At 41.0% G+C, this 25597-nt stretch overlaps 1 protein-coding gene across 13 annotated transcripts in view; it reads left to right on the top strand.

Annotated features, from left to right (window-relative positions):
- Positions 1-25597, top strand: part of RNLS (renalase, FAD dependent amine oxidase) — a 148824-nt gene that overhangs the window by 58141 nt on the left and 65086 nt on the right. For 11 of the 13 annotated variants that reach the window (XR_006282483.1, XM_038410443.2, XM_043517984.1 and 8 more), the window contains exon 5: positions 14503-14514. The exons of the other annotated variants lie outside the window; for them this stretch is intronic. Coding sequence is in view for 10 of the 11 variants with exons in the window: in XM_038410443.2 (XP_038266371.1) it covers positions 14503-14514 (12 nt within the window). In the remaining variant the exon portion in view is untranslated. The remainder of the gene's footprint in view (positions 1-14502; positions 14515-25597) is intronic. 13 annotated transcript variants of the gene reach the window in all.

Below are 25597 nucleotides of genomic sequence, written 5' to 3'. Positions count from 1 at the left end.
TTGTAAAAGTAGCAGTTTGTGTCCGTGGTTTAAAATAGCTTTCATTGATGTTAGCCACAGTTTAATCTCTTTTTTCTTCATCTCTGTCTACTGTGCCATGGGTCACACAGTGGAATAAACAAATGATTTGATTCAGGGAACCTTTTTGACTATTTTTGTTTGGAATGATGGGATGCAATGATGGGAATCCAGTGGTAAAAGAAGCATTTAATTCAGAGGATGCCCAGTGTTCTCTGCAAAATCCATTTGTTGTGTAATGGCTGTACTGTAGTGGCGCCTACTTTAATTAAGGCTCTGACAGTATTTCCATTATAAACTATGTTTTAAGAGGTTTATTACTCAACTGTAAAAATGTGCTCCAGGCTGAGACTTGATCATAGAAAGTTTCAGCATAAAAGCATTTTCTTAAATTTTGAAAAATAAATTAGCTTTAAGTTACAAAAGTACAGTTTCAAAGACACTATTCTTCAGCTGTGCAACTAAAACAGCTTTTATTTATGAAAAGAAAATGTGTTCTACTCTATTTTGTAAACAAGAGGGGTGAATTTAAAAAAGGCCAACATCAAATTTTTTATTTAGGACACAGTTGATAGTGAAATGTGCATTTTAAATTGTTACACAATTTCAGTTTCAATATTTAAAGTATCATTATTATTACTATTAAATATTTACATTATGGTAACACCAAAGGCCCCAGGGGAGTTTGAGGTCCCATTGCACTCCGTGCGCTACAAACATAGAAAAGAGACAGTCCATGTGCTGGAGGGTTTATAATTTAACAGAAGGGAAAAGATAGGAACGTTACCCGTAAACTAATATGTATGGTGACATGCAGACAACTCTGCTGGTTACATATGGTGCAGATGTTTTTCCAGTTGCAGCAAAGGTAGGAAATTAAATTTTAGTGTGGAGGCAGGTTTATGCGTGAGCTGGTAGAAGGTAGAACATCTGTTAAGCTTTGTGGCCTGTGTGTGCTTCATTTATTGGCCTCTTTTCTTTGGTGGTTTTTTTTTGGCTTGGGGGGTTGGCCTCCTGGTTAACTAGATGAGTTTCTATGCTATTTGATGAATTACTCTGCTGTAGGAGAGTAAATTTAAAGCCTAGTGAATGGCTTTCTTTCTCAACAGTGCTTTTGAGGAAGATGGATAGAAAGCTGGAACTCCTTTCAGCAAAAAATTGGAATGTGTGCGTCTGGCCTTGGGAGTTCTATAGTGCATTACTTAGTATTAGAATTCTGAATGTGCTTTCATAAAAAACTAAATGTTCGCAAGGAAATTACTTTGTATTTCCTTTTCTCAGGTGTAAAACGGCTCTACTGCTTACCAGTAGCCAATGCAGATTGGTGAAAACTTGGTGCACACCCTAAGATTATATTTTTCTTTTTGACATCTTGTTTAAGGAAGGGATCTGGGTAGACTTTACGGGTCTTGGGTACAGAAGGCAGAGTGGTCCAAGCTTACAACCACGCTGCATTGGGTATTTATTTTATTTATAAGAGGTTTTTACTGTTCCTGGGAGTTCATTTCAGTAGTGCATAACTATCCCAGCTATGTGCATTATATACAATTTCCCAGACCTCCTTTAGCTGCTGATTCTGGTATTAGTTACAAGCACAACTGTCCCGTTAACATAGATTAGTAATAGAGCAAAAGTTTCAAGCTCCTAGTGCAGATGCAGATAATATTTGAAACATTCATTCATAGAATATCAGGGTTGGAAGGGACCTCAGGAGGTCATCTAATCCAACCCCCTGCTCAAAGCAGGACCAATCCCCAACTAAATCATCCCAGCCAGGGCTTTGTCCAGTCTGACCTTAAAAACCTCAAAGGAAGGATATTCCACCATCTCCCTAGGTAACGCATTCCCGTGCTTCACCACCCTCCTAGTGAAAATTTTTTTCCTAATATCCAATTCTGCACTAAGTGTCTAGTCATTATGGTTCAAAGTTACCCTTCCCGCTATGGCTGGGCTATTCACCTCAAAGTAGTGTTAACTATGAAATCTAAAGTGACCATCCTAACAACCAAGTCTTAAAATAATTCTGGTATATATTGGTAGTTATACAATTCAGTCCAGATAACCGTGTGCACAAAGGGGAAAGTAATCAAAAGGCTGAATTAAACTGTTACCTAGAAATCCTTACAATCACCTTTTCCATCTGAGGGATACTGAATGGAACAATAACTTCACTATCTACAGGTTTGCTTGGACCATGTTTTATTCCCCAACTTCAAACAAACTTTCTGTCATCAGTGGGATTTCCACTGTCTATGAAAGATGATTGATAGTCCCTACTTTATAGTGCTACTGCTGAGGCATATGTATTTTCCACTGAATGCATCCGATGAAGTGAGCTGTAGCTCATGAAAGCTTATGCTCAAATAAATTTGTTAATCTCTAAGGTGCCACAAGTACTCCTTTTCTTTTTTGCGAATACAGACTAACACGGCTGCTACTCTGAAATCTAATTGAAAACGTAATTCTACCCTCTCTACAGTGCGAGTTTAATTCTGTTGGTGTAGAGACGTTTGCTCTAATTCTGTATCATAAATTCTGCATCAGTTTTTCCTCACATTCTTTTTCTGAGGGACTTAGCTCTGTCAGACAGCCTCACTGATGAAAACCATGAAAAGTATCAGAAGAAACATGTCTGAGACCTTGTAAAAGATTTTGAAATGTCAGTGGTGCACTCTTTGAAAGCTAATGTGGTCTTGGGATGTATCCGGTTAGGTATATCCAGAGATAAGGAGGTGTTAATACTATTATACATGTCAGGTACTGGTGAGACCTCATCTGGAATACTGTGTGCAGTTCTGGTCTTCCATGTTTAAGAAAGATGAATTCAAACTGAAACAGGTACAGAGAAGGGCTACTAGGATGATCCGAGGAGTGGAAAACCTGTCTTATGAAAGGAGACTCAAGGAGCTTGGCTTGTTTAGTCTAACTAAAAGTAGGCTGAGGGGAGATATGATTGCTCTCTATAAATAAAATCAGAGGGACAAATACCTGGGAGGGAGAGGAATTATTTAAGCTTGGTAGCCATGTGGACACAAGAACAAATGAATTATAAACTGGCATCAGGAAGTTTAGACTTGAAATTAAATGAAGGTTTCTAACCATCAGAGGAGTGAAGTTCCGGAATAGCCTTCCAAGGGGAGCAGTGGAGGCAAAAGACATATCAAGGTTAGTCTTGAAGCCAGATAAGTTTGGTATGATGGGATAACCAAATTTTTGCAATTAATTGATCTTTGACTGTTAGCGGTAAATACGCCCAATGTCCTGTAATGGGACACTAGATAGGGTGGGATCTGAGTTACTACAGAGAATTGTTTCCTGGGTGTCTGGCTGGGGAGTCTTGCCCACATGCTTAGGGTTTAGCTTATTGCCATATTTGGGATCGGGAAGGAATTTTCCACCAGGGCAGAATGGCAGAGGCCCTGGGGGTTTTTCACCTTCCTCAGCAGCATGGGGAATGGGTCACTTGCTGGAGGATTCTCTGCTCCTTGAAGTCTTTAAACCACGATTTGAGGACTTCAGTAGCTCAGACATAGGTCAGGGGTTTGTTATAGGAGTGGGTGGGTGAGATTCTGTGGTCTGCGTTGTGCAGGAGGTCAGACTAGATGATCATAATGGTACCTTCTGACCTTAAAGTCTACGAGTCTATATACAGATTTTGTATACGTGTACAGTATGTGTAATAGGGTTGCATCTACAGTATGGTCATTTCACAGTTTGGTGTTTTCTTAAAGCTCCAGTTTGAGTTATGATTACCTGAGAATCTTACTTTTCATTTTTAAAAATGAAATTTGTAGGTTGGATGGTTGTAGAGAGAAACTTTAAAACATGAAACTGTGAAGGCTCAAAACCTGGGAGGAAAATAAAAAGAACCCAAAGATAATTATTTTAAGTCATGATTTTTGGAGGCCTGACTCATGAATTTTGAATGGTTGGATTTGGAAATACTACATTCATATAAAAGTAGTCTTAAAAGTTGTTTGTCTTCCGGGACTGTTTCTGTCTCACTATTCATACAATATAATGGAAGCTATAGAAAGAAAAGGAGTACTTATGGCACCTTAGAGACTAACAAATTTATTTGAGCATAAGCTTTCGTGAGCTACAGCTCACTTCATCAGATGCATGCCGTGGAAAAATACAGTGGGGAGATTTATATACACAGAACATGAAACAATGGGTGTTACCATACACACTGTGACAAGAATGATCAGGTAAGGTGAGCTATTACCAGCAGAAGAGCGGGGGGGGGGGGGGGACCTTTTATAGTGATAATCAAGGTGGGCCATTTCCAGCAGTTGACAAGAACGTCTGAGGAACAGTGGGGGGTGGGAGGAAATTAAAACTATTTCCCCGTGTTTCTTTGTGTAATGACCTATCCACTCCAGTCTTTATTCAAGCCTAAAGTTAATTGTATCCAGTTTGCAAATTAATTCCAATTCAGCAGTCTCTCTTTGGAGTAAGTTTTTTTGTTGAAGAATTGCCACTTTTAGGTCTGTAATCGAGTGACCAGTGAGACTGAAGTGTTCTCCGACTGGTTTTTGAATGTTATAATTCTTGACGTCTGATTTGTGTCCATTTATTCTTTTACGGAGAGACTGTCCAGTTTGGCCAATGTATATGGCAGAGGGGCATTGCTGGCACATGATGGCATATATCACATTGGTAGATGCGCAGGTGAATGAGCCTCTGATAGTGTGGCTGATGTGATTAGGTCCCATGATGGTGTCCCCTGAATAGATATGTGGACACAGTTGGCAAAGGGCTTTGTTGCAAAGGTAGGTTCCTGGGTTAGTGGTTTTGTTGTGTGCTGGTGAGTATTTGCTTCAGGTTGGGGGGCCATCTGTAAGCAAGGAGTGGCCTGTTTCCCAAGATCTGTGAGAGTGATGGGTCGTCCTTCAGGATAGCATCCTTGATGATGCGTTGGAGAGGTTTTAGTTGGGGGCTGAAGGTGATGGCTAGTGGTGTTCTGTTATTTTCTTTGTTGGGCCTGTCCTTTAGAAGGTAACTTCTAGGTACTCTTCTGGCTCTGTCATTCTCATTCTTTTCACTGCTGCTCCATTCTGGTGCACCAGGTTGCAGTGCTATCATCATTTCACGCATGGGCATGTCCCTCTGAACAAATCTGGGCATCCTATGTTTCAAATGCAAATGATGCCACCTATGTGTTTTTTATAGTCCGTTGAGCCTGTCATCCAGGTAAACTTGGCCACAAGCTAGGAGAACCACCATGCAAGTTGTTTCGGTTGGCGGGGAGGGAACACTACTTTCAGGCTGAGTTGGCCACAGCAAATCCCACTGAGCTGCAGGGGGAAGCTCACAGCAAACGGAGGCCAGTTTATGTTCACTTTGTCTCTTCACAGCCTGTGTTGACACCAAGAAACAACTTCCATATTCTGTTTTATTTTCACCTTTTTCTTACTAGCTGCCAATCAATTTTGGATACTCCTTTAATTCTTCTGTAATTGATACTAATTCCTCTGTTTTTCTCTTGTTTTTATGACTTCTTTGTCACTGTGGCTTGGTTGCCAAAATGAGAGGCTTTCTTGAAACAGCTGTCCCTTAAAATGGATTATCCAATAAAGCCATCCAGACAGTTGCTATCTTCAAACTGGGAGCCTGCTTGTTAGCTGTCCTAGGCAGGAGCTTTATTTATAGGGTCTTCCCTCCAATCATTGATTCAGTTTAGTCTTTCTTATGTCAAGTCACACTCAGCATGAGCAGCCAGAGTCCTCCTTCAGTCAAGAACACTAGGATGCAAGAAAACAGATATTTTTTTCAGATATATCTGTGTTTTGCAGGCAAAATGCAAGACAGAGGGCTGTATGACCCAGCACATGGGAAAAACAAAAGGCAGGCTTGCTCTGTGTAACTCATGCTCAACTAAAGCAGTCAGCACTGTAGAGACTGGCCTAGCCACTCCTGACCCACAGAGCTTGTTTCTCATGGTGCACCTTTAAAGCAGCTTTAGTGTGCTCAAAAGTCAGTGCAGCAAGACACCTCTGGCCCAAATTCATTAGATATGGATCCCTGCTGCTTGCAAAAAAAAAAAAAAAAACCAAAAAAAAAAACCAGTGTACATTTTAGCCAGGACCATTAGGGCTTGTCCACACTAATATTTAATTCATGGCAAACTGTTGTATAAATCTACCCTGCACTAGCCTGCCATTCACTAAATATCCGTGTAGACCTTGCTGACATGTGCTTTGGACTACCCCGCTTTTGAGACAGGAGCTTTCCATGAACTAAATGATTATTTTAGAGCTTGTCAACATGCTCTAATCTGACCTCCTACATATCATAGACCAGGGATTGGCAAACTTTGGCACACCCTGCCAGGGTAAGCTCTCTGGTGGGCCGGGCCAGTTTGTTTACCTGCTGCATCCGCAGGTTTGGCCGATAGCGGCTCCCACTGGCCGCAGTTTGCCGCTCCCGGCCAATGGGGGCTGCAGGAAGTGGCACGGCCCGAGGGATGTGCTGGCCGCCGCTTCCCGCAGTACCCAGCATGTTCTCCCCATATGGAGTCAAGTCACCTCTAACTCTTCTTTTGGATAAACTAAATACATAGAGCTAAGTCTCTTTTCTCTGTAAGGCATTTTCTCCAGTTTTCAAATCAGTTTTGTAACTTTTATATGCACAGTCTCCAACATCCTTTTTTTAAAAATGTGGATTCTGGCACTGTATCCATCATCAGTCTGAGCAATGCTGCATGCTGAGTTAAATCACTTCCCTGTTACTCACTATTCCCCTTATTCATCAAAGGATCACATTAGCCCTTTTTGCCACAGCACCACACTGGGTTCTCATGTTCCATTGCTTGTCCACTATGATCCCTAAATTCTTTGCAGAGTCAGTGCTTTCCAGGGTATAGTCCTTTTTCTGTAGGTATAATCTGCATTCTTTTTTCCTAGATGTATAATTTTTCATTTGGTTATTTTAAAAATGCATTGTTTGAATGTACACAGCTTACACAGCACACCAGATTTGTCTATATGACTGCCCTGTCCTCATCATTATTTACCACTCCAATGTTCGTGTCATCTGCAAATTTTATCAGCAGTGATTTTATACTTACTGCCAGATAATTGATAGAATGTTGAATAGCATGCACCTAGTACTGATCCCTACAGAACCTTACTAGAAGCACCCCCATTTGATGAGGATTCCCCATAGGCAATTACTTCTTGAGATGTCATCTAGCTAGTTTTTAATCCTTTGTTGATATTGCATAGTGTTAATTTTTTTAATCATAATAGTATGTGGTGCTGCCTTAGAAAAGAAATTATATTGAATCTGCAGTTATCTTTATCAACCAAACCTGTACTTTCAAAGAATAAAATCAGGTTTGTTTGATCAGACATTTTCCATAAAACATGTTGACCGGCATTATATTCCTATATTTTAATTCTTTATCAGTCGAATCATTTATCAGCTTTTCCACTGTTTTGCTTGGGATTGATCTCAGGCTAGCCATCCTATAGTTACCTGGGTCACCTTGCTTGTCCTTTTAGACTATTATCACAACACTAACACTCTTCTGGAATTTCCCCAGTATTCCAAGATTTATTAAAAATCATCAACAGGCCAGATATCGTCTCAGCCAACTCTTTTAGAACTGTTGGGTTCAACGTTATCTTGGCCTGCTCATTTTAAAATATTTATGCCTCCTAGATAATGTTTAACATCCTCCTTCATTACTAATGGACTCAAACATATGGATCAGAACCTTTTTTCCTGACTGGGAAAAAACCTGTTTTCTCCCTTTGTCTTTAAAGCATACTATCAGTAAGTATCCATAGTTGCTCTCATAGTGTTCATACATACATATCACAATGATATTAATCACCAGCGTGTCACCACTTTTGTAAAAGATCTGACTCAATACAACAGTATTTTATTGTGTACAATATTATTATTAAAACTCCTTATTGCCCTTAGCCAAAGGTGCAGAGTAGTTGTGGTGATGCCTCCACTGTCGGTGTTCAGTATAGTGAATAGCAGCAAATTGCTCTTTTGGTTGAGAATTCTGCTTCTTGGCCTTGGTTCTGCAGTTTCCAATAAAAGGTCGCTTACTTTTATGGTCTCTCAAGAGAAAAAAGTAAAAGATTTTCACATCTTCCATTACAATGGAAATCTTCAAGGAATTTTGGTAAAATCTGCTAAGGGATTTCCTAAAACCTGCAGAATTTTTGCAAGGGTTTCATTCACACTTCCTACTCTGCCACTTTATTAATACCAGGTATTTGGATATAAACAGAGTCCTTTACCATCTTAACATGATACTAAAGTGAGATGTCTGTTACTCACAGTTTATGTTTCTCTAGAATACCCACAGCCCCACCACAGGAATGCAGCATTTGCAAAAGCTAAGACAATTACCACCACTGTAACCCTACATTTTTAAAGACCATAGCAAGGGTCAATCAGTTGAGTAACCCAGGCTGGATTTGTGACCTTGTGGTTAGTACACTGTGGGTGAAACCCTCCCCGTGTTAGAGGGCCATTACAAGACCTATGACTGAAGTGCTGCATAGTCTTTGTCCTGGCCCTGTGCATGGGCATGAATTTCACCCTGTGAAAGATGGGTTTGATTCCCAGCCCAGTGTCTGTCTCTGTGTGTCTCTCTCTCTGTCTGTCTGTCTTCCCCCCCCCCCCCGGCTAGTCGACTGGGGTCTGAGTCATCACAATGTGAAACAAACTAGCAAGATCCGGGGAAAAAGCCAAATCTCCATTCAAAGATGAGTAACAAGGAAAACAGATAAAATGTATACGACCATAGAAAACTTCAGACTTCCCAATATTTTCAGTATGAATGAGCGACAGTTGTATTTAGCAATTAACCTTTTATACAAAAGATGCACATGCATGCTTGGGCACTCAGAGGTGAGGGGCTGGGAAAGGAGTTTATTTTCTCATAAGAATTGCAGACAGCATTAACTGTTTAAAGGAAGGAGGGCAGGACTATTTGCCAAACAAGCTTATGTTAAGTACACTTGATTGAGTGCTTAATACAGCACTTCATTTCTTAGTGTTATACTGAGTATATTGAAAGCAGAGCTTGGTGTTTAAACAGAGTCATTGGCAGAAGTTGGGTGGAAGCTATGCTCTTGTAAGGGGGCGGTGGTATCCTTGTCTGAGAACCTTTCTAAAATACCTGCTCCTGTTTGGTGCAATCTGATGTATTCCAGTTGTAAAATAATTGCTCCTTGGAAGTATCTTTAAAAGCTGGGGATATGTTAACAGTGTCCAAAGACAACTATTTACTACACCGAACACCAAAAAAATCCCCTTCATCCCCCTTTCCATCTTAATGCTTTATAATATAGCATGAAGCCACAGTAGAAGGAAGAGCCTGTATCCCTGCCTGGAATAAGTCTAGGCTTGAAGAAAATGAGCCGACCCTCAACTTGGCATTTGCCCTAAAACATGTAGAAAACAAGGACAGAGAAGGTGACAAAATTTTGAGGAGACAAAATAATCCCATGCAAATCTGTAGTCACACAGGCAACAATGGCTACTCTGGAGATATTAAAATATGATCTAGGCTAACCCTAATTATTTAGCCACAGCATCTAGATAGCCAAGAATACTGCCACGATAGAAGGATTCATTCCATCACCTCCCCATGACTCACAGATAGGATGCCTGCCATGAAAATGCACAAAAGTATAAGAAGATAAATCTCTCTCTTTTGGCATCTCTAAATTATTCTGTTTCTTTCTTCCTTTTCCTCACCATCTCATTTTAGCCCCATATCTGTTATCATTTGTATTCCATTTTCTTTTTCCCTTTTCTGTCTAGGGTATCTCTAAGAATTCTCTCTCCTTTGTCTCAGTCTCTGAAAAACACTTCCTTCTACTCTTCCTTATAAAAAAATCTTCTGTATCCTGTTCTAATTCCTTCCTTCCTTCCTCTTTACTATCTCATGTCTCTTGCTCCCCTACTGTTGTCTCTGCCTCCTCGTTTCTTCATTCTCATCTGTCCATATCTTCCCCCCTCCCCCATGTTCTCCATCTGCAATCCATTGTCAGTCCCAAATTGCCCTCTTTCCTCACCGCTGTGGATCAGATTATGTTACCTTGTGTAAATCTGAAATAACTGTAAAGTCAGTGAAGGGGTAATTTTTCTTCTTTGAGTGGCAGCAGCAAGCACATAATTCAAAGATATTCAATGGGAAAATAAGAGTATTAGCTTTCTTATATTTTATAGACCATCAGTTACAGTTCTCAGCTCTGTGCTTCTTGAGGCAGCTAAGGGAAAATACCACTGAGACTGCCTAATTCAACCACTTCAAAAAGGAAATCTAGCTATATTCAAATTGATTATAGCATTTTTTCTTGCACGTTTCAGCCATTGAAAATACAGCTCTGAAAAACCTGTGTAGTTCTGTGTGTGAACAAAAATGGTGTCCAATTCACTTCTCCCTGCCCCAGAATTGTTCGTCCAGTGAACTAATTGTGAAGTCTTCCTACTTCAAGCTTTTTGTAAGCATAAACAATAATATGTAATACAGAGGACTATTTTATCCAGATAGAATAAAAGAAAACTATCAAAGATATTTGAATCAAATTTCAAAGCCCTTAAAGGCTTCTCAAATAAAAACAAAGCTGGAGATGGCTTTTTTTTTTTTAATAGTATGTACAGTACATTGTGGGGACTATACAGCAATTTCCACCCAAGTCTGGACTTGTAAATTATACATTAGCTTTCTAACTGCTGAGAGCATCACCTCTATTATTTAATAGTGTGCCTCATCAATAAATTATAACATTTCAATATTATGCAAATTTATATCAGTATTTGTGTTCTTGAAACTACACACCCTAAACTCTCATATTATACATTACAAAAGTAGGTAAAATCTATTTGTAGAAGCTATCACTGGACACTACAGATTATAACAAAGTTCCATTTTCCTTTCTAGAAGGGCAAGTAAAATTTTTATGATTGTTTCCTTTTTAGTTGGAAATCAAATTAAACAGTTAACAACAACACAGGTGAATTGTATGTGTTTTTTTAAAAAAGGCATTATGGGATATTATATGTGAAAAGAATGCTTCAGAAATTCAGATGAGTGAGAATATGAATAAGAGTTTTCAATAAATGGGTATGCAAACCAGGATCAATTTTTTTTTCATCCTTGTAAATAGTTTTTTTCCAGTAGTGCATATTGAAACAAGACTATAACAAAAAGAGTAATAGCAGAAAGAAAATATGTTCCTTGGAAACACAACCAGGCCTTAGAAATCTTTGGATATTAATTAGGCAATACATAGAAAAGAAAGGCATGTAATCAATGAAGAAATACTTATATAAATTGATATGTAGCAATTTCCCAAATAAACAGGATAATATGTAATATATTGTAAGAGTGACTCACTCCAACCACCTTCTTATGACTACACGGAGCACTGGAGGGTCTTCCTCTCAGTCAACTCTGTCAAATGGCTGTTTAGTCCTGCTGGTGGTCCACTTTCCTACTGGTGCTCACATAGTCCCATATCTTCCAGGGTAAACCAAGAGTCCAGCAAACCATATTCCAATACCTGACATTGGATCTTCAGCTCAACTCTGGAGTCAGTAGTCTTTACCCCTTGTTTCAGTGGGGTTTCAACATCACCTTACTCGGTGGTCAAACCTCCCTCTCCTTTGGGTTCCAGTGCAGGGACCCATTAATAAGCAGCCCAGGCCTGTCTGTACAGACCACTTCCTACCTCCATCAGTCTTGGGGTTTTCCTGGTGTTCTCCTTGGCTCACTGTCTATTGGCATGTCTCTCCCTTGGCCTCTTCCTCAGGTTCACTGGGAAGCTTCTTAGCACTTTCCGCCACCCAGCTGCTTCTGCTGCAGGAGAATTTCTTTACTGCCCTAGCAGGGCAGTCCCTGACCTTGCAGGAGTCTTCCTGCTCCCTACAGGCCTCTCCACCAGCACAAATAAACCTGGGCAGACCCATTTCCTCCAGCTTTCCTTCACAACTGCCTTGGGCTCCCTGTTGCTGCCTATCTTTCTTCAGAGGGATTCTCTGCCTCCAGCTCAGTGAGAGCCAGAGATCTGCTCTCCTTCCCAGTGAGCCCCAAACTGGGCCAGGTTCAGACCTTTTAACAGCTTGAAGCCTACTGCAGGTGTAGCTGGGAGGAGCTGATTGAGCATACAGTCACTAACACCTTCAGGCCCAGTGTGGGGTTTTTGTACCCACATCACACATCAAAAAGTTTAAATAACCAACTTTCAATATTATTTGAATTCTAATAAAATTTAAAAGCTTTAATGTAAAAAGCTTTAATGGAAACATTAGGGGGTATGTCCCTATGCCTCATTCAGGCCTGGTATAAACAGATGCAACTCAGATGACTTCAGTGCAGTTACACAAGCTTATGCCAGGTCTGAATTTGGCCTATTGACTCCAAGTTTGACATGCCCATTGTGGATCCTGCACCAGGCATTGTTTAGGCAGCAGTCTGAAATGGATGGAAAAATCATTATTTTAACATTTTCTATTAAATTAAACATTAAGATCCTAAATTTTAGAACAGCTTCAACTCAGCCTTATTTCTGATATCTGCAAATAATTCCAGCTGTAATTTTGCTGGTGTCTTTTATGCATTTATAAATCTGCCTCACTGTACAAGCTCATCAACTAGACAGACATCTAAGTGTTACAGAAATGTGGCAGTAATTATCTGTAGGTGCAATATCTTAAACTCCTCCTGAGACTCAGTACCTAACTTATGAACATGCTCAATACTGAAATGAAGGAAGATTGGGCAGGAAACATTGGGTTCTGAGTCTGTCAGAGTGAAAGTAGGTATTATGAACCAAGGGAGGAAGCAGGTTCTGAACTTGGAAAGGTCAGGTGAGCGGAGAGGGTTGAGCTTTATGGGACCACTGATGGGAGGAAGTCAGAGGAACTTGAGGAGTTCTGACCTGAGGGGGGTTATGTTACGTTGGCAGCGTGGAATGTTAATGGGCAGGGGTGAATTGATAAATGTGAGGGTGGTGTACGTGAGTGAGGGGACATGGGTGGGGGAGGTAGAAGGATAACAGCTAAAATGAAAGTTGGGAGAGAAAGTGGCTGAGAATGAAGAGACTGGGGGTGCAGGGAAAAATAGTGAAAGGGTCACAGACTAATAAATATTGTTTTCTCTCTTCCTGCCAAATCCTTTACTGCAGTGTTTCTCAAACTTGGGATGCCGCTTGTGCGGGGAAAGCCCCGGCGAGCCCGGCCAGTTTGTTTACCTGCCACATCCGCAGGTTCGGCCAATTGCGGCTCCCACTGGCCGCGGTTTGCCACTGCAGGCCAATGGGGGCTGTGGGAAGTGGCACGGGCTGAAGTACGTACTGGCTGCCGCTTCCCACAGCCCCCATTGGCTGGGCACAGTGAACCGCAGGCAGTGGGAGCCGCGATCGGCCAAACCTGCAGACGCGGCAGGTAAACAAACCGGCTGGGCCCGCCAGGGGCTTTCCCTGCACAAGCGGTGTCCCAAGTTTGGGAAACACTGCTCTACTGTAATGTGTCCCAGAGTTTCAATCTGAAAGTATGATTACAGAAGAGTGAGCATCCTTTTCACAATCTCCTTTTTTCCCCACCAAAACCCTCCTCCATGACAAACCCGCATCCACATCCAAGGTTTAGGCTGCAAATATGGGGTCAATTTGCAGAGGAAAGGTAGGAGGGACTTTGTTACTTGCAGCACCCACCTGTATCAGTCTGCTCACATTATTATTTCTTCTACTTCGTACACCACCACTGGGTTTATCATGTATTTTCTACTGAAGCAGTATTTTGGGGTGTGCTTTCTTCCAAATATTTTCCTATAGTACAACAATACTATACTGTTTATTGCCCCAAAGGTAGGCATTTCTTCTGTTTATCATAGTGGATATATAAATTGTTATGTATTATTTGTTCTTTAATTATAATTTGAGGAAAGAAATACTAGTTTCAGAAAGTAAAGGAACGTATGCTTTAATTAGATAACATAATGTTTTATTATTAGATTTAGGATGTTCAATTTCTGTACATGTTTAATATTAATAAAGTGAATGTTTAGAAGAGTGAAACAATACAAGTCAGGGCTGATAAGTTGTTACAAGCACTGAAATGCAAGAAATCAACCAAAATGCATCCCAGAGCTTACACTATACAGTATAATGAAATGAGGTTTGTTTTAAGTCAATTCTAATAGTGGTTATAATTTTTGAAGAAGAGAATTCAGAGATTTAAGTAAAGTAGGTAAAGTCTGTTTTACTGGTTAAGAAACTTGGAGTTACTGTCACTAATTATTGTTATTTGTTTAGTCCCAATGTACTTGACACGATTTAGTTAGTGTATAAAAAAAAAAAAAGAGAGAGATCCTATCCCAAAGATCATATAAAAACTGGGAAATGCAGATAACTTAGGGGTTTTGTTTTCTTGCTTTCCATTCCTAAGCATTTGCTCTCCACAATAACTGTGCAAATGTTCATGTGTTTCTCTCTCCCTCTGCAGCTATTTATAGAGGTGAGATCAAGTTCCAGATTTTGTGTGAGTGTGTTAGAAGCAGGCATTTACTTCTTAGCTAGAAGCTAGGTAACATACCTAAATTTTAAGGCTAACTGGCATTTTACTGAAGTGTATGGGTAGTGCTTACACTTCAGAGCTGGCAATGTGTGTATACTAGCCATCAGGATACCAAAATTGTATAAATGTCCTGGAGACAGAGGGAGGAAGTCTACTTCTTCTCTTTCTTAATTCTGGGGTCTGTCCTCCCTCAAAGTCTGGTCATAAATATCATCAGTTCCAGATTGGCTTCCATGGGAATTAAAGGCTTGCAAAGCTCCTTTGGTTTCAGGGGTAGTTTTTTCTGCTATGCTAAAATAGTGTATATAAAGATAATGCCTGACTCTTGTTGACTTACACTGGCAGTTGGCTGTTTCCTGCTGGAATCAGGTGAGAAATTCTGAATCTGTTTACTTTATACTGTCTGCACTTTTCTGACTGTAGTTATTTCACACTGTCTATCTTACTCTCTTCCTATCTATCTTTTGAAACTTCCAGTCTTTCCTCACTACTTAGTATTTTGATAGACTTATATACAAATTTAAGTGCAGCTTCTGATGCTCTTTCTTTGGGGGGGATTGTCGCAGGGCAGGGCTTCCCCCCCCGCCCACCCCCCACTTCCAAGCACACACTGCCATGCCCAGTCTCCTTTAAGACAGTGTCTTTTCTTAAAACAGGCAAGTAAAGGAGCAGGAAAAACAGTCTTAACTCATCCTTTGTTTCAGGCATCTGGAGAGATATCTGGACCTCCTACTCCTGGCAGCTTCCCAGTTTTAGCCCAGCTCCCTTTAATTTACTGGATTGGGCTCACTCTGACTCAGGGGAGCTGGGCCCAACTCTGCTCACAGGGACCAGGGACCTTGTGACAGAGATATAAGTAAAACAGTTCTATCTGACTTCTCTTTTGTCCTTCTGAAAGACATTAACTATATTGGCTGTCAACTGATTGTTAATTGAATTGTTTGGAGTAGTCAGAAGAGGATTTCTCTGAGCTCCAAGAGACCTCACATCATCTGTCTTTGAATATAGTTTCCTCACCCCTAAACTTTATCCCTTATATCTGGAGGATGTAAATATTCTTGGATTAATGTGAACAAAGTTGAGTAAACCTGTGTTTTGTCAGTTTGGGCAGTTGTATCTGCATCTGGGGTGTCAGTACAGTAGAACCTCAGAGTTACAAACGCCAGAGTTACAAACTGATGGTAAACCACACCCCTCATTTGGAACTGAAAATACACAATCAGGCAGCATCAGACACACCAAAAATAGCAAATTTTTTTCCAGACGATTTGAAAAAAAGCAAATATAGTGCCCATCTTTAAAAAAGGGAAGAAGGAGAATCCCAGAAACTACAGACCAGTCAGCCTCACTCAGTCTCCGGAAAAATCATGGCGCAGGTCCTCAAGGAATCCATTTTGAAGCACTTGGAGGAGAGGAAGGTGATAAGGAACAGTCATCATGGATTCACCAAGGGCAAGTTATGCCTAACCAACCTAATTACCTTCTATGATGAGATAATTGGCTCTGTGGATATGGGGAAAGCGATGGACGTGATATACTTTGACTTCAGCAAAGCTTCTGATACGGTCTCCCACAGTATTCTTGCCAGCAAGTTAAAGAATTATGGATTGGATGAATGGACTATAAGGTGAATAGAAAGCTGTCTAGATCTTCAGGCTCAAGAGGTAGTGATCAACAGCTTGATGTCTAGTCGGCAGCCGGTATCAAGCAGAGTGACTCAGGGGTCGGTTCTAGAGTTGGTTTTGTTCTACAGCTTCATTTAATGATCTGGATAATGGGTTGGATTCCACCCTCAGCAAGTTTCAGGATGACACTATGCTGTGGGGAAGAGGTAGATATGCTGGAGGGTAGGGATAGGGTCCAGAGTGACCTAGACAAATTGGAGGATAGGGCCAAAAGAAATCTGATGAGGTTCAACAAGGATAAGTGCAGAATCCTTTCATGTATTTATACCTGCTCCTGTATCTTTTACTTCATACATCTGATGAAGTAAGTTCTAGCCCATGAAAGCTTATGCCCAAATAAATTTGTTAGCCTCTAAGGTGCCACAAGGACTCCTCTTTTTGTTTTGTTTTTTTCACTAGGAGGGTGGTGAAGCACTGGAATGGGTTACCTAGGGAGGTGGTGGACTCTATCCTTAGAGGTTTTTAAGGCCTGGCTTGACAAAGCCCTGGCTGGGATGATTTAGTTGGGGATGGTCCTGGTTTGAACAGGGGTTTAGACTAGATGATCTCCAGAGGTCTCTTCCAACACTAATCTTTTAAGAAATAATATACAGTACTGTGTTAAATGTAAACTACTAAAAAAATAAAGGGGAAGTTTAAAAAAAGTTGACAAAGGTAAGGAAATTGTTTCTGTTCTTGTTTCATTTAAATTAAGATGTTAAAAGCAGGATTTTTCTTCTGCATAGTAAAGTTTCAAAGCTGTATTAAGTCAATGTTCAGTTGTAAACTGTCAAAAGAACAACCATAACATTTTGTTCAGAGGTACAAACATTTCAGAGTTACAAACAATCTCCATTCCCACGGTGTTTGTAACTGAGGTTCTACTGTATTGGGTTATAAACCCAAATTTTGGTCTCTGGGTAGAACCCACCACTGTCCTTTTTCCCAGTGGTGAGAATAAAACTAGGTAAATCGGTTCAAATAAACATTAAGGGTCTGATTTAACATAAAAGCAGTGAAGTTAAAGATAAAACTTCAAGGTATGGATAATGCATATGCAATATGCTGAAGGGCCTAATTCTCAACACAAAGCTATGAGTGAAGCATGGAGTGTCAGCATTCAGTCTGCATTGTCTTTACTTCTGTACCTTCTCTGACTCTTAACATTTAGACATTCACCTCAAGCTTTGTGGGTTTGGTTGAATGTTATCGATAGACTCTCTTGTAATGTTTTTTTTAAAAACATGCATTGGACGTTCATTATTTATTAGCAGGATTAAAAGCATGTGAAACTTCTCAATGCCTCAATATGTACTAATAAGTTAAAATATATTGTTGAACTGTTAATTCTTCCATGAAATGAAAGTTCAAAATCAAGCATGAAAAACCATGCTAGTTTCCCTTCAGTCCTTGCTCTTCTCTCCCATCCCATATTTTCAGAAACTTAGTCTTAATTTTTGTTCTTCACTTCTGCAGCAGTATTGTGACATACGGAGCAATGTGTAGGAGTATTTTTGCTCCTGCAATAAGGAACAATGAAGTCCAAAGCAATCCTGTGCAGTAAAAGATAAGGCAGATTTCCTAAAGTTCAAGCAAATTTTTTTATGTATTTTCTTCTGATGGAATGAACTTTTGCAAATAGAGAGTGAGGAAATATAAATCTTCTTTGAGTAGTGTCCCTATTGATGCTCCTTTCTAGGCATGCTTGTGTCCCTGTGCTGCTGATAGGAGAACTTCAGTAGCAGTGTCCAGTAGGCCCACACATGCATTGTCTCTCCTCATGCTGTGCCACAAGGCTAGCCAGCATGCACTGGCTAACCCCCCTCAGTTCCTTCTCAACCATCCCTTGCTCAAGACAGAGCTCCTCGCAGTCCATTAGGATCATCACTCTATTCACAGATAGATACTTAGTTCTCTTAACTTAGCATAGCTGTAGTTTTTTCTTTATCCTTTTTTCTTTCTCCTTGGGAAAAAAATCATCTTTTTTCCTGCTTCTTCTTCCTTGTTGAGGACCCTACCCTACAAAGAGGTGTGCCCAGTTCACCGGGCTTCAAGGAGTGCTTCACTTGCAAGGAGAAGGCCGCATCCAACAAAAAAGTGTGGATCTTGTAAGGACAGAGAGCTCCAACAGAAGATCATCTTCATACAGGCAGCTCTCAGATCCTCCCAGGACCTGCACCACCAGTCAGCTGGCAGACTTGAGTCTTCAATCCACAGTCTTTAGATGTAGAGGGCCGTGGGGAAAAAAACAATTGCTGACTCCTCTTACAAGTCATCTAAGAAGAGAGTGTGAAGTCCTCAGTCAGCCCGAAGATAGCCGTAAGCAATCTCCATCTTACTTGGTATCTTTGGCTTAGAGAACATCTAGGTCCAACATCCATAGCTCATGGAGACCCAGAGCAGCCGGTACCACTGACATGCCCACGGACCCGTTGGAAATGGGCACCAAGTCATCTGCACCAAGAGACAGGAGTAAGCACTCTACTAAAAAGGTGCTGCTGGTATGAGAGTCAATCACTACTGTCACTGACGCCTTATCCATCACTGGAGTGACTGGTATGGGCAAGATCCCCATTCTCCCTCGCATTGACACCAAGACCATCAATACGGGCAGAATCCCACCATGCCAGGGACCTCTGTACATCAGACATTCCAGAGTCCCTGTGCTGGCTAATCTCATGGCACATCACGAGGAGAGACAGTGCATGTGCAGGCCCTATCTGACACTGCTACCAAAGTTCTCTAATCAGCAGTGTAGAGATACAAGCACACCTACAGTGGAGCACCCACAGGGACACACATCTTGAAGAACTATCATTACTGCACAAGGTGAGTAACTTCTTGCCTATCATTGAGTGTAAACATGCTGATCACAGGACCTTCGTTCTGGGAGCACAAGGACAAAGTTTTGGGTATTGATCTTTATTTTTCTGTCACAGTTGCTAACAGCATCTGGTCCTGTGCTTCTCTCGGCCCTGACTTCCCACAGATATTTATTAACATGTCAGTATTGCAATTACATGTTGTCAGTGCTGTTCCCTCACTTATCACAGATAGTTTTCTTATAATCAAAATTTGAATTTTCTTTCAAATTTAAAATGAGGTTTGTTGTATATTCTTCTTTGTATATGTTGGAAAGTATGGTATGTTATGTTATGTAATCTCTATCGCATGTGGGTCTCAGATAATCTGACAGATCATAAAGCCATCTTGCGTGACAAAATTTGTCAAACTGGGAAGCCAATTGCTTGAGGTTCAGCTCCCTCTCTTGCCCCTTGTCTCTTTATGACAGGGCTAGCCAGCCCGTGTCCAACCTTGGAGTTAGTACCACTCCTGTTTGACTCTACTGGGATTGGCATCACTCTGCTTCTTTCCTCTCGCCTAGTCCTAGCTCCCCCTAGTACAGGCAGTGAAAGCTTGTCATGCTGTTTCCTTCCCCACTTCAGAGCGAGTTATTCTTTGTATATTAACACCACTACACATTAAAACCATATTCATAGTTATAGCTATACAACTAGCCCTGTAAGTATGTGACCTAAATATTTTGTAGTAACAAGTTGCCATATCTATTCAGAGTATTGTAAAAACCGTAAACTCAATATGGTTCATGTTGTTCAATAAATAGTTCACACAGTCTTTATGACTTCAGCTGTGACTTGTCACATGCTGAGTGATTAACTGTAACAGTGTCAGTGTTCTCTCTCAGTCCAATTCAACAAAATTAGCATCCAAGGAAGTATATGGGGAAGTATGTCATGCCAAGCAATGTATTAGTCTTCTCTTGGGTGCTAATAAATAGAGCCAGGTTTACTGGAGCATAAGAGATTTAGAAAAAGTGGTTCTAATAAATGGTACAGCAAGAATGAGACAATGTAGACTCAGACGCAGTCAAAACTAAACTAAAGAGGAATATAAAATGAAACAAAGCTCTTTATGTACATTGTTATACCATGAAATTTAATTCTACCCAAAACATTAAAAAGAAGAAAAAAATCCCAGAGGTTTTAAGCTCTTCTGAACATTGCTGATAGAATGGATAAACAGCCAACATTTCCCTATAGAAGTAAGGGTTGCTTGAGAAGCAAATTACCTATTCTTCTTAGATGGCTAAAGCAGCCTACTAATATTCCTGTCATTATGCAGTGAACCAGCATCCATTTAACATGATTTCACCTCATGAGTAAAAATATGGATATAATTTACAGCTGTTTTACTACAGGAACAAAGGAAGGTGGAAACCTCTCCCTGACTAGGTCCAGTGCTTTAATGTTCTAGGCGTTGTTGACTGTACCTTTGACTACTTTAATAAAAACACCTGTTGCTTTTGTGGCATCTTCAGAGTGCTGTTGAACACTGAAAATTCTCACAACAATACTGCAAAAAAGGTAAGTGTAATTAGCCCTATTTTAGCAATTAGAAAACTGAGACCTGGGAAGGTTAAGTGGTTTGTCCAAGGCTGCATTTGCAAATAAAGGACAGAGCAGGACTTAGATCCCAGAAATACCTCACTTTGAGCCCTATTCTTATTCCATTAGACTGGGATGCCTCTGCTACATAGTACTCCCACTTTCTTCATATAAATGATCTATAAAAATAGAAGGCAACACACCATCAGTGTGAAAGTATAGAAAACAAAAATGTTACTAATAGCAGCCTGGTGTTCAGTCGTAATGCTTTGTATGTGTATGTGTTTTAAACCTTTTGGCCATGGACCAAAAATGTATCTGGTGTACATATTCAGCAGACATACCAGACTTGTTAACATGAGGCACCAATGGTAGCAACTGAGAGGTGCACAAATCCACATTTGGGACCCCAGAGATAAGCAGAGAGCCAGATGTCCTGCTGCCAAGGGATGATTAAAAATACAAATAATCTCAATAAAAAGTAATGCAAAATCCAGATTAAATAAAATGTATTGACAGCTATTGATTTATCAAAATATGAACAAATCGCTGTGATGTCACATTGATGGTAAGGACACCCTCAAAGCAAATGTTGGCATCAGAAAGAACTAGCTTGTGCCAGTTATTAACAGAATAAAAATGATTACTTGGGCAATAAAGTTAGATAAAGGCTCCAAAATAAGATATCATGTAATACTTCCATCTGATTCCAGATATTTCCCTTGCCTAATGCCAGTTATTCCATCAGTCTGTAATGGTTCCAACTCACCACCATGATGCCTCCTGCTGGTCCTTCTGGGACTTAGCTCCCTCTTTTTGTAGGGCACCCCCCTCCGGGTGGTGTCTCATTACTGTCGTCACTTCTGCTTTGGACCTGCGTCCCTCAGGACACAGCCCTCCAGCCATGCCCCATTCCGGTCTCCCCCACTTCTTGGGGAACAGCAGTCCTCTGTCCAGCTACTCGCCTCCGTGGCCAACTGCAGCCCAAGGTTTTTGCACTTGCCTCAGTGACAAACTGCAGCCCTTCACTGGCCACTCCCTTCAGTGGCAAATGGGTACAAGGGTGGGGGGAGACCTGAGCTCACCCACTACTCCGGATCCAATCCAGGGACCCTCTAGGCGGCAGCCACATGCTGCGTCTCCTTCAACCGCCGCCATCTGTTTCCCTGGGCCACTTCCCCATAGCCCTAGCACCTTCTCTGCCCCTATATCAGAGCTTCAGTTTTCCAGCCAGTCAGGCTGGAGCTCCCTCCTGACCCAGCCCAGCACTGCTCTGTCCAGGGTGCTGGCAGTTCCCTCACCCCTTCAGGGACCCAGTCCTTTGTCCCTAAGCTCCCAAGAGGGAACTGCCACCTCTTCCCCGCAGCTCTCTTTATATATGGGCCTGCTCTGCCTTGATTGGCTGCTCGTTGCAGCCACTCTCTGATTGGCTGTCTGCTGTACAGCTTCCCCATGGCTGCTTTTAACCCTTTCTCCACCAGTGTGGGGCAGACACCCCATCACATGGACCTATACTGGATAGCTAGTTTTATCAATCAAAGTGTGTGTGTGGGAGGGACAGATTTAATTCTCAAGGACTGCCTTCTTGGCCACTAGGGGCTTGTCTACACAGGGGTCTTAAACCAGATCAAATCAAATTAATTCTGTTTGATAACATTTGCATACACCCATTACTGTGCACTAACACTGCATTTATCGGGAACTCTGGAATCCTGTTGCAAAGTCGACTAGGTTTGCTTTCAATTGAACTAGTTTGGTCTTTGGTTCATGTGCACACAATTGCTGTGCCCCACTATTTGCATACTTCTGACAGCTATCTCACAGTGCTCTGCAGATTGACTATTACTGACCTGTCTTTAGTTTTTGCCCTCCTTGCTCTGGTATCAAGTTTCCAGGACAGCTCTTCTCCCTTTTTAAAAGGTGGCAAAGAGCCAGGTTTTGCCCATTTGCTCTTGGATCCCAGGCCATCATTATTTTGGCGGTACAACCACTATTGCAATCCATAAGCCCCCCAATATGTCTTGTGCAACGACATGAAGCCATGCCAAAACCCTGGATCTCATCGCCATCTGGGGAGAAGTGTTGGTACAAGAAGGTCTTCTGACAAGCCACAGGAATAAGGACCCTTTAGTGGACTTTTCCAAGCAGATGTCCCTGAGGGATCATCTCTAGGATGCTGACCAATGCGAGATAAAGAGCAAGCAGCTCAGGAGAAAGTACATTGAAATGAGGGATAAAAGAAAACAAGCTGGTAGGGGACATTGGACCTTTCAATTTTTTTGATTAATTGGACATGATTCTGCACAAATACAGTACAACCCATCCTGGACACTGCTGAAGCCTACTGCCTATAGTATCTCGCCCACTGAAGAAGATCAGAGGATGATCAGGAGGATGCTGGAAAGGAGCTGCCCCCTGAGAGACAGAATCTTTTTGGGACTCAGGAACCTTACCACAACCAAGCTACAAAGCCAGGCCCAGTCCTGCCCTGATACAGTGGATCCCTATTCCTGCTCTGCATTGGCTGAGCCTGACAGAAACTAAGGCCAGGACCAAAGAGTCAGAACCCCTGGAGAGAACTTTGACCTATGCAAGTACCTATGTTCATAATTTATTATCTATTATGACTGGTGGTGGATGTGAGCTGGGAGCTCCCGCCTCCTTCCCGCTCACCCTTTTTGCTATTTCAAAATGGCACTGCCAACATGGCCCAGTCACAGTCTGTGCCCCACCCCACCCCTCACCAGCAGATTCTAATAACGAAAGCATTCATCTGTGCAAAATTCAATTTATCGAGACAGTGCTTACAGGAAAAGAAATTTGATTAGTTTTTCATAATTTACATGTATACATGTACATTGGGGTATACATGTACATTGCATGCCGCTCAAGACCACAAACAATACTGCTTGATTTAGTCCTAAATGGAGCACAGGATCAGGTCCAAGAAGTGAATATAGATTTACAACTCTGCAATAGCGACCATAATCTAATTAAATGTAACATCATTGTAAGAAGAAAAATGCCAAAAGAACCCATCAGAGTAGCATTTAATTTAAAAAATGGGAACTGCACAAAAATGAGGCTGCTAGTTAAATGGAAATTAAAAGGAACAGTCACAAGGGTGAAATGCCTGCAAACTGCATGGGGCCCATTTAAAAACACCATAATAGAGGCTCAAACTAAATGTATACCCCAAGTATAAAAAACTAGCCATAAGAAGACCAAAACAAATGCCTCCCTGGCTAAACAGAGTAAAAAAGGTGGTTAAAGAAAAAAAATCCTTTAAAAACGAAGTCAAATCCTAGTGAAGAAACTAAAAAGGAGCATACATTATGGAAAGTGAAGTGTAAAAAAATAATAAGGCAGGCCAAGAAAAAATTTGAAGAACAACTATATAAGGACACAAAAATTAACAGCAATTAAAAAAAAAACTTCAGAAGCAGGAAACCTGCCAAAAGTCAGTGGAACCACTGGATGATCAAGGTGCTAAAGGAGCATTTAAGGAAGACACGGCCATTGCAGAGAAGCTAAATGAATTCTTAGCATCAGACTTCACTGCAGAGGTTATGGGGGAGATCCCCACATCCGAGTTATTCTTTTTAGGTAATAAATCTGATGAACTGTCTCAGGTTCAGCTGTCAATAGAGGAGGTTTTGGAACAAATTGATAAATTAAACAATAAGAAGTCACCAGGACCAGATGGTATTCATCCAAGAGCTCTGCGGGAATTCAGATATGAAATTGTAGAACTGCTAACTGTGGTATATAACTTATTGATTAAATCAGCCTCTGTACCCAACCACTGGAGCGTACTTAGTGTAATACCCATTTTGAAAAAAGGCTCCAGAGGCAATCCTGGCAAATACATCCCAATCAGCCTAACTTCCGCATCTGGCAAATTGATTGAAACTGTAGTAAATATCAGAGTATTCAGGCACATATATAAATAAACACAAAATGTTGGGGAAGAGTCAACACGGCTTTTGTAAAGGGAAATCATGCTTCACCAACTCATTAGAATTTTTTGAGGGAGTCAACATGTATGTGGACAAAGGTGATCCAGTCAATAGTGTACTTGTACTTTTGCAAGGTCACTCACCAGAGGCTCTTAAGCAAAGTAAGGAGTCATGGAATAAGAGGAACGATCCTGTCATGGATCAGTAATTGGTCAAAAGATAGGAAGGGTAGGAATAAATGGTCAGTTTTCACAATGGAGAGAGGTAAATAGCAGGATCCCCCAAGAATCTGTACTGGGACCTGTGCTGTTCAGCAGATTTTTAAATGACCTGGAAAAGGGGGTGAACAGTGAGGTGGCAACACTTGCAGACAATTCAAAATTACTCAGCCGATAGTTAAGACCAAAGCTAACTATGAAAAGTTACAAAGGGATCTCACTAAACTGGATGATAAAATGGTGGATGAAATTCAATGTTGATAAGTGCAAAGTAATGCACACTGAAAAAAAAAATAATCCAGCTCTACATACAAAATGATGGAGTCAAAATTAGCTGTTACCACTGAAGAAAGAGATCTTGGAGTCATCATGGGCAGTTTCCTGAAAACATCCACTGAACATGCAGAGGCAGTCAAAAAAGCTAACAGAAAGTTAGGAACCATTAGGAAAGTGATAGAGAATAAGACAGAAAATATCATAATGCCACTATCCATGGTATACGGACAACTTAAATACTGCAAACAGTTCTGGTCACCTCGTCTCAGAAAAGATATATTAGAACTGGAAAATGTACAGAGAAGGGCAACAAAAATGATTAGGGATATGAAACAGCTTTCATACCAGGAGAGATTAAAACCTGGGACTGTTCAATTTAGGAGAGAGACAAATAAAGGGAGATAAGAAAGGGGTCTATAAAATCATGAATGGTATGGAGAAAGTGAATAAGAAAGCATTATTTATCCCTTTCACATAACACAAGCACTGGGTGACCCCCT

This window comes from Dermochelys coriacea, chromosome 7 (genome assembly GCF_009764565.3).
Source record: "Dermochelys coriacea isolate rDerCor1 chromosome 7, rDerCor1.pri.v4, whole genome shotgun sequence".
In the NCBI taxonomy this organism is placed as follows: domain Eukaryota; kingdom Metazoa; phylum Chordata; order Testudines; family Dermochelyidae; genus Dermochelys; species Dermochelys coriacea.
This window is presented reverse-complemented; position numbering and strand designations above follow the sequence as displayed.